The 17080-nt window shown below is 48.2% G+C and overlaps 1 protein-coding gene across 13 annotated transcripts in view; it reads right to left on the minus strand.

The window, feature by feature from the left end:
* Positions 1 to 17080, minus strand: part of CAPRIN2 (caprin family member 2) — a 2777496-nt gene that overhangs the window by 557702 nt on the left and 2202714 nt on the right. For 10 of the 13 annotated variants that reach the window (XM_069628538.1, XM_069628546.1, XM_069628537.1 and 7 more), the window contains one exon: positions 7627 to 7812. The exons of the other annotated variants lie outside the window; for them this stretch is intronic. In XM_069628538.1, coding sequence (XP_069484639.1) covers positions 7627 to 7812 — 186 coding nt within the window. The remainder of the gene's footprint in view (positions 1 to 7626; positions 7813 to 17080) is intronic. 13 annotated transcript variants of the gene reach the window in all.

Raw genomic sequence — 17080 nt, forward strand, 5'->3', positions numbered from 1 at the left:
CCATCCCTTGTTCCCCTCCGCTACTGGCACCAGTTCTATGGCGCCTTTCTCCAGCAGGGATTTGATTTCCTGCACAAGGAGCGGATCCGGACTCTTCAAAGAGAGATTCCCTGGTGGATTGTCGTGAGGCCTCTGCCGGAAAGGAAGACAGTAGCCGTGGGCTATGATCTCCAGAACCCACACATCTGAAGTAATGGCAGGCCATTCTACAAGATGCTGCGCCAGCCTCCCCCCCCAAACGGCGAACCATGGGACATGGCCTCATGACTGAGCTGAAGCGGCTGCGGCAGTGCCTGAGGACAAAGAGCCAACTGCCCAAGCGGCCTTGGCACCTCGAGTACCTTGTTTTCCACCTCTGGTACTCCTACGGTGGCCCCTTTGACTCGCAGCTCCCCTCGATCTACCAAAGGAAGCGTAGTATCGAAAGGAAGCGTAGTATCGAAAGGAAGCATAGTATCGAAAGGAACCTCCCCTCCATTGCTGTCCCCTAGGATGAAAAGGCAGAGGTTGGCAAACTGCAGCGCTCAACGACTTTGCTGCATCCTTTGAGGTCTGCAACCTCTCAAGGGTCTCGTCAGCCTTGCTGACAAAAAGACTGACACCATCAAAGGGCATGTTGAGAGGCCGGGCTTGTACGTCAGGAGCAAACCCCGACTTCCAAAACCATGCAAATCTGCGCATCACAGTGCTCACCGCCATGGACCGGCTGACACAGTCTGCCATGTATAGCCCCGACTGAACGTATTCACACATGGCATCGTTGCCATCCTGAACGAGGGCAAGAAAACTATCACGTTCCTCCCCTTCGGGAATATGTTCAGCCGCCAAAGAAACACAATTCCACAGAATGTGAGTGAAACGTACTAAGGTACACACACATTTGGCTGCCTGTAAAGCCATACCCCCTGAAGAAAACACTTTCTTCGCTCAGCCATCAAAATGTTTGTCGTCCCTATCAGGAGGGATGGTAGGGTACGACGCCTGCTTTGCCGGGGCCGTAGCCGCCTGCACCACCAAACTCTCCGGAGTGGGGTGCGTCCTCAAGTAGTAGGGGTCACTACTGGCTGGACGGTATTTTTTCGGCAATGACTTGCTCACTGCCGGGAGACCCAAGAGCAGTCCAAGCCGCCGCCAAGCTCCTCTGTAAAGCCATATGAAATGGCAGCACCGGCTCAGTGCGTGGACCTTAGTCAAGGATATCTGTCAGGTCATCCTGCAGAAAATCCACTGGTTGCGCAGACCACCCCAAGTACTCCGTCACCCTCAACATGTGTCGCCTGTACGAAGATTCAGCATACGTACCAGGCTCAGGCCTGCCAAACTCAACCTCCTGGGAAGTATCAAGACCACTGGCATCGTGCAAAGGCTGACGCAGGTCTTCAAACTGGCTATGACCAGATAACAAGTCATCAGGAACCCCATCAGGCACCAAACCTTCCTCAGACCCTTCATCCACCTCAGAGATGTAATCCAGAGACTGGAACAAATCCCTGGATGAGGGCACAGAAAAAGGTTCAAATACAAGCCTCACTGACTTCTTCAGGGCCTTCCTCTGAGTTTATACCGATGCACGGGGTACCTCCGGTAAAGCGTCCAAAATCAACGCCGACGTCGAGCGTGGCGCTGATGGCTTCGACACAGACCTCGAGGGCGGTGCCCCGAGCATGTCCTTCGACTGCCTCTGCGCCGATGGCGTCGATGACTTCCTCGGAGGCTGAGCCTCGATAGAGTCCCTTGACGGACATGGCGCCGATGGCGTCGACGTCTTCTTAGAAGACCTCACAGGCTTTACCTGTCTCGAGGGCGCGTCGAGAACCGGGACATGGAGCGGGCATGGCAACAGCGATCCACCTTGTCCGACCGGGACCTCTAAGATTCCCGGTGATCGCGCCAACCGCCAGAGCCCAAAGGCGTGCGAACGGTGGTCCTAGCATGTTCCCTGCCGGCTTCTTTCGAAGGCGCAGACGGACTGGAGCCCTGCGATTGGAAAATCGCCATCATCTCTGTATGAAATGCATCCCATTCTGCAGGAGAGAAATGCTTGTTGGGACAAGCAACCCACCGTCCGGCAGAGTCCTCGGATGAGGACAGGGAAGGCGACCAGTGACGGCGCTTCCGCGAATGCCTCGAGGAGGCAGAGGAATGGCGGGAACCACTCCGGGACCGAGACCCCCCCTGGACTTACGCCGACGATGCAGAGTTTCGGCCCTCGAATAGTCGGTCAAAAGCCCAGCGGAGTTTGACTTTCGGGACTTGGAAACCCTACCTACCGACAGCTTCTTTCGCTCACGCAAGGCCTTTGACATCAAAGACTGGCATTCGTCACAGTCATCGGTGGCGAAGTCCTCGCCGAGGCACCAGAGGCTGACGTCGTGCAGGTCCGTAAGTGACATCTTGGAACTGCAGTCCCAACACTTCTTGAATCCTGACCACGGGGTAGAAGAAGACGACAACATGATAATTTCATAAACCAAGGTCGAAGTGCCGATAGATATCAGAAGAACCGAGGCACGCCGAGATCTCCGAGGCAAACACGTTCGCGGAAAAAACCGTACTGAGGCTACGGGTGTCGTGCGTCCTACTTATGACATCCGGTGACGTCGGCCCGACGGAGGCCCTCGAGGACAGCACATCAACGTCATCGACGCAGGAGCCGAAAATTTTCCAAAGCAGCACAGCTGTGGTGATTACCTGTCATAGATGTGTAATACCTCGGAGGAACCAATCCCTTCAAAAAACCTTTTCTTGTGAGATATACACTTAGAGGGAATTGGTTTTGAAGAAGCTATTTGAAAGACGTGGATGGGAAGGTGTTAAGACTGATTTCCTATACATCTGGCCTGGTGGACAGATGTATAGAAGGCCAACCTATATTGTGACAGGGACAACTCTGGGAAGCTGTAGCCAAATCAGTTTAAGGTATCAGTGACAGGCGGTCTGGGCTAAGTTCTTCAGAAGGGTGAGAGTGTAAAGGGTCCACAATGAGGTCACACAATGGGAGACACAAATTACACTTAGACAGGATGTATAAAAATACAGTTATTTAATTATGGCCAAATACACTAAGAAAAATGAATGCAAACAGGTAGACTTACAACCAATACCATCAAACTAAAATACATATATACAGTCACAGGTTCAAGTGCATAATACAAATCAAAAATACTCCTTCAAGGGAATGAATAGGTGAGTATCACACAAAAAGGTCCACCGAGATGGTCCCTAACTAATATTGTCCAACCCTAAGTTGCCTGGGGCCTTGTGCCCTATTGTTCAGGATACAAAGGCACAACTCAGGAGGCAGGAGAAAATGTAGGTAGGGTCTCTGGGGTCCAGTGATGGATTCTTAGAGCCAGGGTTCAATATAGACAAGTGTCCAAAATTACCCCCAACAGTTATAATCTTGCCAAAGCAAGTACTAGCAAAGCCAATAGGTTTAGAATAAAGGATATTACAAGTCCATTGACTTATAATGGGAGTGTAGGGGTATGTTAAAAGCTCAGTAACTCCCCCCCCCTCAATCTTTCCAGAACAAAAAGGAAGGGTTTCCTGGCTTGCTTATCCCGCCGAATTCCGCGGTCCTCGATTTTCACAGGTTCGCGTGATTCTCCGGTTAGGATCTTTTGCTGGTGCAAGGACTCTTGATAAAGAAATGCAGAAAAACGATGCAGCACCCTTTCTACGGACTGGAGGCGGGTCAGAAAAGCAGTTTTCGGACCGTGCACGCTGCGCACAGCAATGCAGTAGGACTCAGTAGCCGCGGTCGGCCCCCTTGGTGCTAGGACGCTGAAATTTCACAGACGGCAACAAAGACGGCAACAAATATAACCCGGTAGCCCAGAAACAAAGCTGGTCAGCCACAGGATGATTACCGGGCACTTCCAAAGGTGGTTTTTGTGCTGGGCACCGAGTAGGCTTCGGGAATGGATGGTCCCTTCACTCCTGGAGTCGTAGCACTTTCACAGGCCTACTGAAGATCACGAGACAGACAGGGCGCCACCATGACTGCAGCAGAAGTTGGTTTTCCAGGCCTCCTTCAGACATGTTACAGGTTTCTTTGTGGGTCTTCTCAGCTGGACGGATTCTTGGCTCCTTCAGGTTCTTCCAGGATCTCTGCGAAATGCATGCAGGGGCCCTCTTCTCATCCTAAAAGCCAGGTAAAAGTCGAAACTCCCACCAGCCAATGGCAGAACTAGCCCACACACACACACACCACAGTGGTCCAATCAGGACCACTGGCGGGAAAACTCATGCATACCACTCAGACACAAAGAAACCAGGATGTGTATTAGGGTCAGACTGACCCAGCCCACATCCTGCTTGCAAACACACAAAGCCCTCCAGTAGCCCGCCAAAAGCTGCTGCTTTCCCGGGCACTGGAAGTCCTTATAAGGTTCTTTCTGGCCTCTGAGGCCGGGAAGAAGGCTAAACAACAAGATGCAAAAAGAATGGGCGAAAAACCTCGTGGCACGGCCATGTTTGACCAGTAGCCACAGTAAGTAGCCACACGCGATAGAAGTGGTTAAGCTACAATATAATTCCCCAAAAAGTGGGGAAAAGTCACTGCTGACACCAGCCCATCTTTTAAGCACCTCTAAAGTAACCAAAAAATCCTTTGAGCGTTAGTCTAGGGCAAACAAAAATGAACCCCATTGCACTGCAGTGCAAGCTGCTGTGTGCAATGATAAAAAGTTACCACATGTGATACAAAAGTAACCACAAGTAGCAACATAGTTACAAGACTAAGGGAAACACTGTTTCCAAGTACCGGTAGCCTTAAGGACATATCAGTTTCCCAATAATATGTGAGCAAAGGCCAGTACAGTGAAGCTTAATGCTTCACTGCACTGCAAAAAGAACAGGTGCTAGGGAGAATTCTCTGTTTAGGCTGAATTTCCTAACCTAGTGAGTCCCCCAGCAGCTTTGCTGGATTTCTTGGGTTTATTTTTTTATCCTGCCAAGAGTGAGACTCTTTTACCCTCACTCCTGGACATGATTTGAGTGTGTTTAATGGGCTATGGGGTCTTTTACTCCACAGGGCTTCATGTGTTTTTGTGATGTGTGTTACACAGCACCCTCAGTGCCGTAACACAGGGGTGTCATCGTGGCCCCCAAACAGACTCCATACCCTGGGACTGACTACTGTCTCCCAGGGCATGTAAAGTCACCATTGACTTTACTAGTCTTAAATTCTGAACAGAACCAGTACAAACCATCTTATTGTGGACGTACTGGTGGGGGCAATTCGATTTCCCCGGGGTCTGTTGTTCGAGGGGGCACGTCTCCGCCCCCCCCTGATCGAGTTTTGGCTGGGGGCAGTGGATACTACTTTATATTCGACCGCGAATATTTCTCTATGGGATTTTCCCATTGTTCGAGGCTAATACTTTTTACCATAGCGTCGAACATACCCCCGGTTTATTTATTTAATAATAATTCTCCGGTTGGTAGTTTTTGCCGAAACTCGGTTCTAAAATGGCGTATGTGTTCGCTTCTGTGACTCTAACCCAAAGTTGAGCCCTTTGTTCCACTTTTGGCGGGCGTCTACACAGAAGCCCTCCAAAGTGGTGCCATTCTGTCTGGGTACCACAGGGGGTGTGGGAGGGGGTTTAGGCACCCTGGACCGAGTTGCCTTGCCAACTCATGTCGCACTCTGGTGTGATTGGCCCAAGTGGTGAGCCGCCCCGCTCACCACTTAGCATGTTTGAGTGTCAGCTAGGCTGAATGAATGGGGGTTTGCTGCATAAAAGCAGAGTCTTTGGGACTGGTTCTTCAGAAGTCGCCACAGGACCTAAGAATCCGACGAGGGAGCTGCTGAGCCGACCTGCAACGACGACACCGCCGGTGGAGCCCTGCTGAACCGACTCTTCACTCCCAACGACAGAGGAGATCTCCAATCCGGGTAGTCTTCTTCCTTTGACTGGTGGGGATAACCAGTTTGTCTTCCTTTTTCGCTCCCTGGAACCTCTCGTGGCCGCCCTACCTGTGCCAAGCACTTTGGTAGCCGGAATACCACGGTTTTACTGCAACCGCGAACAAAGGGTTGTACCCTGTGGCTGGGTAACTACACGGCTGGCCTCATCCCTGGCAGTGCAACATCTGCCCCCGCTGGAGGATCCTTTCCACTTAAGGTACTGTGTTCCGCCCGGCTTCCCTTGCAACCGATTGTACGAGGTAGTTTTAGCCCTCGGCTCGCGATCCTCTTTAGCATGGGACACCCTAACTAATCTTTTCTAAAAGTTCACTTCCTTCTTTAAAAACTATTTGCAAGACTTTTTGACTCTGTGATCCTGGACACACAAAGTCTGTGTGTTGTGTGCTTTCCAATATCTCTGCCTTTTCCCTCCCAATTCGTTAACTTATCAGAGTGCCATCTTTAGTTAAGCGCTCACCTCTGTCTGGAAATAAGTGGTGTTAACTAAGACTTGCCTGATAGGGAATTTGAGGAGTACATAGTAATAGTAACAGTGTTTTTTTGAAGTGGTTTACAATAATTAGTGCTGGAGTGTGTCTATAAGTGTGTCTTCTTAAATAAATAATTATATACCGTTTGATACCAAAGCTCTTGTCCGTGTTTGCTTGTGCCACTGTATCTGAGTGCCTATTTTGTATACTTTACATACTGCCTAACTCTTCTTGAGAGAAGTCTGACTGCTCAGCCACAGCTACCAACAGTGAATCTGTGTGGTGCAGACTGCTACCAAGTGGGTTTACTGCCACCACCTGTAGTCCTAAATCTTTTGCAGTGTTCCCAAAGGGAACTGCACAGGTTTCTGCCTAACAGGTCAGATTGAAAAATAAAAGCAACAAGTTTGGGGGTTCCATAAAGATGGAAGGAACGGTGCAGCAAAGAGAATATTTCTTAACAGAAGAAAGAGCCAACCTAAGACAACCGTCGACGAAGTGAATTTTGGAAGAGTTCTGTACAACTAATGAAATTGTTTATGTATTTCTGTACATGGATCCTTTATAAAGAAAGCAGAGCGCCTTCAACTCTTACACCATAATTCGGCTTTGCTAAACCGGGGCCATGACCGGACAGCTACGAGATTATTATTTTTTTTAAACGGACAGGTAGGAAATTGGTTATTTTAGATTTCTTAACGGATTCCTTAATTCCAAGATTAGAAATTGGATTTACCACAGTCTGTGCACTTTTTGCATACAACTACAGCAGCTCCACCGCCCTAAAATATATCATCCTTTTCACACCGCGATACTCTCTGGTGTTTAACATTATTATGAAAGTTAAACATTATTTCCTTTTCTTTCATTCTTCAGTAGCCTCCTACCGCATAAGTATTTCAGGCATTTGCTTGGAAAGCAGTCTCTGCTTAATGAGATGTGTTAGCAACCTATTATGTTTTCGCTTCATCAGAGGAGCAGCCTGTACCTAGGGGGGGGGGGTCAAAAATTGCCCTCTTGGACTGTGTTCCATTTTTTAGCTCACCTGTGGCATTGCCGGAGGCAGCAAGTATTTTAGATGAAAATTTGCAAATCGGTTCAGCCCTGCTCCTATGTGAAAAATAACCATCAAATCTTCTTTCAGTGGGAAACATTAACAGCTAATTATCAAAATAAACAAAGTCTGTAATGGGACCATAGCCATTTACTTTCAAGTCTTACCTTTGTATCCACTTGGGGAACGGTATGAATTGGTTAATGCTCTCCCACTTCTCGTAGCTCCTCTAACTGTACCCCCACGGCAGTTTAGGTAAGTCGTAGTGTTTCTAGCAAAAGCATTGGTTTGTGCCGGATAAAATGTGACATTACCATTGTTCAGTTGAATAGGTCCATCAGTCTGATAAACAGCTGTTTAAAATAAAAAATAAAGTTAATCACGTTGCTTTAGACTAAACAATGCAGATGAACCGAACTATATTGAATGGAATGCCAGTACACATTGAAAGCATACAAAAACAAAGAATATAAACGCAATCAATTAGAGTCCTTTACTAGTTGAAAATCAGATATTTTGCCGCACCCAATCACTGAACTAAAGAGATGCATGACATTTTAACTAGCAGGAAATGTCTTTGCCTTTTTCATCTAATGTACCACCCTAACGATGTCCTGTGCTTTGATGGGGCATATTGAAAGGTCTCCTCGGTCACCCAGATGAAAATAGAAGGCTGAGCAGCAAGCCATGCAAACACAACTTCTCTGAGCTCCCAAGAGGTTGGGATTGGAACACCACCCACACAGCTCTAAATGCTCCATTTCTGGATGGCCTCCGGTGGTTAAACCCTCGGAGGGATCGTTGCAGTGGCACAGGATCTGGTTGTCCCGGAACACAGTTGTAGCAATATTTCTTGCTGCCTTTAGGTCTAGGCTAGTCCCAACATAGCACAGGCTGTGAGTGCTCACCGGGGTCTGATAAATGGAAATGCAAATGGGTCAGGCAGACCCTGCGACCGCTCTCTCTTCGCCTACTAGAGATCGGGTACAGGAGGTCATGACTCTCAGTACCTGGAGAAGACGAAGATTGCAGAATATGCGATCTGAATCCAAACTGCCTATAGTCCCCGCAGTACCAGGGAGTTTCCTAAATCCAGAAAATAGTATCCTATGGAGTATGTTAGTAATCCTGCTGTCTCCTCTGTCCATGAGGGAAATAACATGGACCGCCCCCCCCCCCAAGTCGTCTATTGGTGTCTCGCAAAAGGAGACTAGATTTCTTCCCCCCCACCAGATCAATCTGTACTCGATCGCTGGCCGGATTTCATGGCCAGTATTGCTAAGGAGCTGCTGCTATGCACAAGCCCTTTCGATCTGGGACTCTTAGTGGACTCACTAAGCAAACTGGTTGTGGATCCAAGCTCACTGAGCAAGAATATGGCCTCACAAACTAATGAATCCTTCTGTCTTAGTGTTGGGACTCGGACAGGTAACCTGGATAAGGCCTGTCAAATCAACCTTCAAAAAGAGCTACTAGACAAGGCCTCACAATCGGACCACTTTAGTAAGGAAGTTCTGGCATCGCACAGTAATAAAAGTAGCATAACCACAAAGCCCAACACTGTCAACTCCATTTTGGAACCACCTGCCGCCATTATAGCAGCCGCGCAGAAATCAGGCCGAGAGGCCTATAAACCCCCTCTACAGAAGAATGCCCTTTCAAAGTTCGGCTCCTCCCAGAACCTGTGTATTAGTAAATGTCAGATGCCCAAAATAGAAGACACGAGCACTCAGGATTTTGTTTCGGACCAGAGAAACTTTATCATTACTAACATCAGCAAGGTTAATGGTCATGAACCCAAAGAAGCCCTGCGGTTTAAAGTCCTAGCCTGGCTTAGACAGAACTGGGCCGGGTATGGTCAGACTATCGGATCTCAAAATCCTCCATAGGATGGACCTGAAAGACTGGAGCATGCATGGTAATACGGATTGTGTCCTAGTAGGGTGTGTGACTAGTTCCCTACCTGCCTTCCTAAGACTCTGCAGATACATTCCTAGGGGATCCTCCAGCTGCAATCTGATCATTTGATTATTTATTCGTTTCAAGGAGGTTCTCTTACCTCTGTCTTTTGCAGTCGTATGTTTTGCACATTGGTGTTGATACATAATCTGCCTGCTTTTTTGAATCACGTAAGAATTGTTTGTATTGTTTGTTTTTTGTTGTCTGCGCCCTTAAGCCTTTGGGTACCCGGAGCGCAATATAAATAATAAACAAACATAAGCAGGTCTCTGAACGTCACTGGCCCTCTGAGGTGTGCAGCTCCAAAGCCTGCGTGAAATAGTCAGCTGAGTGTGGCAGAGGACTGAGGAGGCAATAGTGGAGCAGAGCATGTCTGTTCTGGGGTCCCTTAAGTGAAGGTAATCGTTACACCACAGTAGCAGCCCCCAATGAGATGGCAGAGATTAGGGCTGGTGCAGGTCAGCTGGATGATCCCGTATTGGAGCTGCAACAATATCATCCAGGAGTTGGGCTCTTTTTTTTTCCCATCCATACGGAAGCTAGATGAGTAGCACAGGAGTGGTGGCAGCATGTCATCCCTGGTGTGAAGTACACAGTGGAGTGCTTGATCCCCAATGTGCAGAGGGGCCGTGTTTTAGTTTATACTTTTAAGAGTACAGGTAAGCATACATAACAAAATCACCTACTTTCTTCACTTCCCTTAGTGATGGTAAGGGATGCTGAAATGCTCTACAGCAACAGCCGCATCCAAACAGGAAGGGCCCATGTTAACATTAAAGTAATGTTCCAAGCACAGGACCAAATAAATAAAAGCAAAGCAGATAACTGCACAGGTCTGCACCGCCTGACTCACCTCAAGTCTGGTTTATAACAAATGTGCGAGTTGAAACAAGAAATCTAGGGCAGTGCAGAGATGTTTGCACAGCCGATGGCATTAAGCATTTGCTGGCTGCAGAGAACTCTCTTGAAGCGTTGGCTACTACTTTGTGAGATCAATCCCATGAGCAACAGGTAGTCCTGACAGAAATGAATGGAGATAAAACTGGATGGACTCTTGGAAAGACAGGATGTGGGAAATTGCTCGCCATCGCAACACAATGTGTGGGGTCCCAAAGCATGTGGTGGATCAAATTCCAGTGGAATTTTTTCAGGGCAGTTTAGACATTTTGCAGCTACCAGATGAACCCAGGTTTATCCTGGACAACATCATTGGCAGATGTATTGACGAGAGCACACTTTCACAAAAATGAACAGGTGATGAGGGCAGGATGCAAAAGTATATTTTATTCAGGGATGCTAAAATCACACTACCAGAACATGCCTCAATCTGTGCAGATCAAGAGGAAACAACTGAGGGTGGTTATGGGGCAGTCTACAGGACAAGATCATCACAGGTTTTTCTGAGCAAACTCCCTTTCTCCTAATGGAATGTTCTACTCCACTGCTAACAAGGAAGAGGTGTTGGAGCTTATGTCTGCCAACAAGAGCCTATTGTTGTATGCTGGAGGCAAGTATGAATGGCCAAACAGCGAAGTTCAAGATAAGAAGAGAAGAATTAAGAGCACATCTTGGGTAAGAGGGCAGCATGGCGTGGCTCACACTTAAAACCAGAGTCGCTCCAGAGAAATGGATGCTATTTCATCCGACCCTTGAGGCTGATGGTTTATGCTTCTAAGGGAAGTTACACATTAAATTAATTGAAATGTTTATGAGATTAACAGTCCCTAAAGGAGAAATCCATTTGGTATTTATAGAATCTTGTGGGCACCTGTCTTCACAGGAGTTTTAATGTGGTGGTGAAGGCAGGTTTAAAGTTGGTAGGGGAAGGGAGAGGGGACTGGAAATGTTGGTCTGGAAGGATTTAGGTGTTCCTCTAGTTGTTGACCATGTGGTTTGCATGGAAGATGACACATAGGGGTTCTTTTTCTTCCATGTTATTATTCAGTTACCTGGAAAAGAAAAGAAAATGGAACTGAACATAAAACCTAGAACAGTAAAGTCTAGGCATATCTAGTAAATCTAAAATATACGTTACATTGGAATTCAAATTTCACAATATGCAGTAGTGTCAACCACCTCCGAATAGGGAAATATGTTACACATACAGGGTTGTGTGGTACCATATATTATGCGTTGTGTACAAATTGCAGTTTTGTGGATCTATATGCCTACCAATCTATTTCCTAATGTGCTCCCGGGTGCATACTGGTAGTGACATATTGGGTATATCGGATTTTGGGGACCCAGGCCATGATAAGAGGTTTTTCCACAATTCTCTTCTCTGTGGTTTGCTCGCCTTCCATTTGGTCAGGATGGCTTTCCAAGCAGGGAACAACATAACATGTATTAGCTGCCTAGGCATAGGCATCTTCATGCCAGTCTAATACCTCCCCACGAAATAGCATCAGCACCAGTGACAGGTCTGGTGAAGAGCCTTGGATGCGTGCAATCCTGGTGAGCACAGTGCTTCACAGCGGCTGTAGTGTGGGTCATGACCAAAACAGATGATCCGTCTTCCCTAGTTGCCCACACCCCCGCCAGCGTCTGTCAGCTTCATCGCCTGGAGCTTGCTAGGAGTATGATGAATACGCTGTATTATTTTTTTATTGAATTTCACTATTCTTAAAATTATAAGAGACCGCACTGATCAGTGAAAAGAGTATATGTCTCTGCAGCCTAGTTGGACTTCTAATTCCTCTGCCCATTTCACAGCAAACACAGAGATCCTCCCTAGATTATTCGGGATACATAGTAGGTAAAAGTCGTGATTTTGGGAAAGATAGTTATGTCCTGAACTAGTTCTGATTACAGGAAGATTGCTCCTTTTCATGCACAACTTCATTAATTCTGGAGTTAACTTTCGACATCCGTGCTCTGACAGCCACTCAGTTGGAGAGACACCCAATATCTCCCTAACCTCTGAGAAGTGCAACTGACTAGTGCCAACATACAGTTTCTTAATGTGAACGGTGCACTATTCCTCTTCGCCTCTAAACCTTGTCCATCTATCTGGATGTGTTCGGAGCAACACTTTAAGGCTGTGCCACAGCTGGATGCAATGCATGTCAATGCCCATTAGTATGTGCAGAATTACTGGCAGTGTGTCAAGGAGAGTCCTACAATGGGGTTTTTCTTTATATGTTTCTGGATTGAGTTTGGTTGTAGAGCGATCATTTCTTCAGGTGAGAATGGCTGTAAGAGCATGTTGAGTGTTACGCCAGCTACACTTATTGTCAGTATTGAGCCATATTTTGACTTAACAGACCTGTACTGCCAAAAATGTTTCTTTACAGGAGGGAAGAGGAAGCCAACCATCCTGCTTGGCTGCCTGTAATACTAGGCTACTAAACCTCACTGTATGTCTCCAGAGAAACCTCCCAATCGGTCGTTCTAAATCACAAATCATTACAAGACCATAATGTGTTGTCTGCTGTCACGTGTCCAGGCCCTGCCACTCAGTTGCTCCGCCCACTACCAGTTTTCACACCTTCCAATCCTCTACTTACGGACTCTAGGCCAGCTCCAGGCAGACAGCATTGAAAAGGCTGGTGGTGGTCATATGATCATGCAATGCCACTCAGTTGCTCCACCCACCTAATCATCCTTTGCCATTCTCATCGCTGGCTTCCTCAGCAAGGGCAAAGACATCCCCTATTTATGCCTGTTTGTACGAAGGGCCAGAGATGCTTATCCTGCATTTCACCTACAAACTGATCACTACTACTGCTACTCACCAAAAGACATCACCATGTATCTCCTCCCTCCATAGCCCGTCCCCACTCTCACTAGGGTTTGAACACACGCCCTCTCATGCCGATCAATGCTCGCTCATCAGTCGCTCTCGCTGCAGAGATCGCTGACCTCATCTCACACAAGGGAATAATTTCTTACCTGTAACTCCATTTCTCCAGCATTGTTATCTTTCATGGATTCACATGCTTAGAATATTCCCCGTCGTCAGACCGGGACCCCTCGGTACACATATATAGCCTTTTTCAAAGGAAAACTTTCAACACTTTTGTGTCCTATCTACGTCCTTCTAGGACCCGCCTACGCATGCTCCGCAGGCCGTGCTAGTATAAGAGGCCCGCCCCCGCGAATCCCCTTCAGATTTCGGCCCCTCCAAAGTAGGAAGGGTTACATTTATCACATACATTACATACGGGGAGGTTGGCGGGCGCATGTGAATCCATGAAAGATACCAATGCTGGAGAAATGGAGTTACAGGTAAGAAACTATTCCCTTCTCCAGCATTGGATCTTTCATGGATTCACATGCTTAGAATAGATTGTATAGCAGTAACGCTTGAGATGGCGGTGAGAATGTAATGTAACAATATATATCCTCACCCTACTACACAATGCATATCTCCCGTAGGGATAAGTAAAGTCATATAACATTGCCCACAAAGTATATCGCCCTAAAGAGGGTAGATAACCGAATCTCCACAGGGAAGAGCTTACCTTACTGAAACAAATGGCGCAGGACAGCTCTTCCCATCTGCACCTCGTCTGCATGCTGCCTGGCAAGGCAGTAGTGGCGGGTAAACGTGTGGGGCACTGACCATGCCGCCGCTTGGCATATGTCCGTCAGCGGGATCCCAGCCCATAACGCTGTTGAGGAGGACATCGACCTTGTAGAATGAGCTCTAGGATGTCCTTGCAGTGGCCTTCCGGCCTTAGAGTGACAAAAAGCAATCGTCGACGAGACCCATCTAGCCAGTCCCTGTTTAGAGATTGCTTTTCCTCTCGTCGACGGACCATATGCGACGAACAGTTGCCGAGTAGCCCTGATGTCTTGTGTACGATGTAGGTAGAATTTCAGGGCCCTCTTAACGTCCAGGGTATGAAGAGTTTTTTCTGCTGTCGACGATGGAGTGGCGAAGAAAGGAGGCAGAACCACGGATGAGTGTTTGTGGTATACCGTCGGAACCTTCGGGACGAACATAAGGTTAGTTGCCAGGACTACCTTGTCCTTAAAGAATCTTAGGTAGGGCGGGTCCACGACCAGCGCTTGTAGTTCCGAGATACATCTGGCTGATGTGATAGCTATCAGCAATGCCAACTTCCACGAAATGAATTTTATGTCGGACGTGGCCATAGGCTCGAAAGGCGGTTTCATCAAGCCTGCCAACACTGTGTTGAGGCTCCACGTCGGGGGGAAAACGTTTCACCGGGGAAAAGGCTCGAAATAAACCCCGCATGAAGTGTTTTACCAGTCTGTCACTGAATAGAGGAGACGACTGCCTCTTCCTTGTGAACCTCGAGATGGCTGCCAGGTGTACCTTTATCGACGAGGGGGACAATTCCTTTTCTGCCAAGAGGAGCAGGTAAGGTAGAACTTGTTCCGGCGTCACCAACAATGGTTGTAGGCCCCGTTGTCCTCTACACCATTCACAGAATCTCCGCCACTTATAGGAGTAAGATTTGTTAGTAGAAGGGGCTCTAGCCGCCTGTAGAATTTTTTGGCAATCCTCTGAAATGTCTAAGGCGCCGAACTCCTTGAAGTCAGGAGCCAGGACGTAAGGTTGAGAATGTCCGGGTCGTGATGCCACACCGTGCCTCTGTCCCGGGATAGAAGGTACGGGACTTTCGGAAACGCTATGGGATGTTCCAGCGATCGATGGAGGAGGTCTGAGAACCACGGTTGCCTCGGCCAGTATGGTGTCACTAGAATCACCCGGCAATTGTATCTGCGTATCCACTGTATTGTTTTCCGTATGAGGGGAAATGGGGGGAAAGCATAGAGGAACATGTCCGTCCATGGGAAGGAGAATGCCTCCCCCACCGATCCCTCTTGGGGCCATCTGCTTGCAAATTGCTCGCATTTCTTGTTGTCTTTGGTCGCGAAGGCGTCCAGAGGGGGGTGACCCCATTTCTCGAACACTTTCCTCAAGCTGGGCCATGCTTCTGCTGAGGGAGTCGGCTTGGCCGTTCCTCACTCCTGGAAGGTGATGAGCCACGAGGGAAATTTCGTGTTTCGATGCCCAATGCCATGTTTTCTGGGCTTCTATGGAAAGAGTCCTCGATCGTGTCCCTCCTTGTTTCCTCAGATAAAACATGGCTGTTGTATTGTCGGTCAGTATTCGCACTCGCGAACTCTTGATGTGTGGTAGGAACACCTTCAAAGCCCATCGTACCGCTCTGAGTTCCAGTACGTGTATGTGTAGGAGTGACTCCGTTGGAGACCAGCGACCTTGCGTTTGGAGAGCACCCATGTGCGCTCCCCATCCGGTTAGGGACGCATCCGTAACTATGGTGCTTTGAAACTCCGGCTCCTGTAGGGGCACACCGTTGCTCAGATTGTGGGAACTCTGCCACCACTGGAGGGTCCGACGTAGCTTGTCGTCGTCAACGGTTATCCTGTCCGACCACGATCCCTGAGCCTGTGTCCATCGGTCCGCAAGGAATTCTTGGACTGGCCTCATGAATAGTCGACAGTTTCTCACCAGATGGATGCAGGATGCCATGGCCCCCAGGACCGAAACATACTTTCTCACTGAGATCCTGGTGTTTCGCCGTAGCCGGGCCGCTTGTTGAATGAGTCTTGAGGTCCTGTCGAGGGAAGGTTTCACCAGCCCTAACTGAGTCTCGAACTGTGCCCCCAAGAATACCAGCGTTCTCGATGGCCGCAGAGAGGATTTCTCAAAGTTTATGGCGAATCCTAGTCGTTGTAGAAGCTGCCTGGTGGTTTGTAGACTTGTGTTGGTCGACACTGGGGAGGATCCCCTTACCAGCCAGTCGTCGAGGTATGGGTATACATGGTGGCTTTGCTTCCTTAGCCAGGCAGCCACTGGAGCCAGGCATTTTGTGAACGTTCTGGGGGAGGTCTTGAGCCCGAAAGGAAGAACCGTGAATTGGTAGTGAGTTCGCCCTATTACGAAACGTAGGAATTTCCTGTGTTTCCGACACATTGGAATATGGAAATACGCGTCCTGTAAATCCAGGGACGCCAGGAAATCTCCCTTTTGAACTGCGCGGATCACTTCCTGCAGAGTGAGCATCTTGAATTTTAGGCTCTTTAAGGACTTGTTGAGATCGCGTAAGTCTAGAATGGGACGCCATTTGCCGTTCGGCTTTTTTACGACGAAGTATCTTGAGTAGACTCCTTGACCTCTCTGTGATGTTGGAACTAGTTCTATCACGCCCTTCGCTAACATGAGTGTAACCTCTTGTTGCAGTACCTTCATATGGGACTGAGCGGTGAAAGCAGGTGGAATTTGCAGAGGGTTGTGTTTGAATTGCAGAGAGTGTCCGTTTCTTATGGTGTCTAACACCCATTGGTCCGTCGTTATCCTTTCCCAATCGTCGACATATGCTGAGACTCTTCCCCCCAGAACGGTGCGTGGTATGTCACTGCTGATCTTTATTTTGCTTGTCTCTCGACGACGATGGGTACGATGGTCGTTTTCTGGAAGACTGGAAGTTTCGTCGACGGTTAGCCGATTGTGAGGCACGTCGGTATCCCTGGGAGGGGTAAGCCGATCTGGCAAAGGATCTGTCTCCAGAAGAGAATCTTGAATTACCTGAAGCCCCTCTAAAGGGACGAAAAGACTTGTAACTTCTGCCACTCTGGAGGGCACCCAATGAACGTGCCGTGTCCGAATCTTCTTATATCCCTTTTAGGGCCTCGTCCACCTTCTCGCCGAAAAGAAGGTCTACC

The sequence above is a fragment of the Ambystoma mexicanum genome, chromosome 12 (assembly GCF_040938575.1).
Source record: "Ambystoma mexicanum isolate Mex_15411 chromosome 12, UKY_AmexF1_1, whole genome shotgun sequence".
NCBI lineage: Eukaryota > Metazoa > Chordata > Amphibia > Caudata > Ambystomatidae > Ambystoma > Ambystoma mexicanum.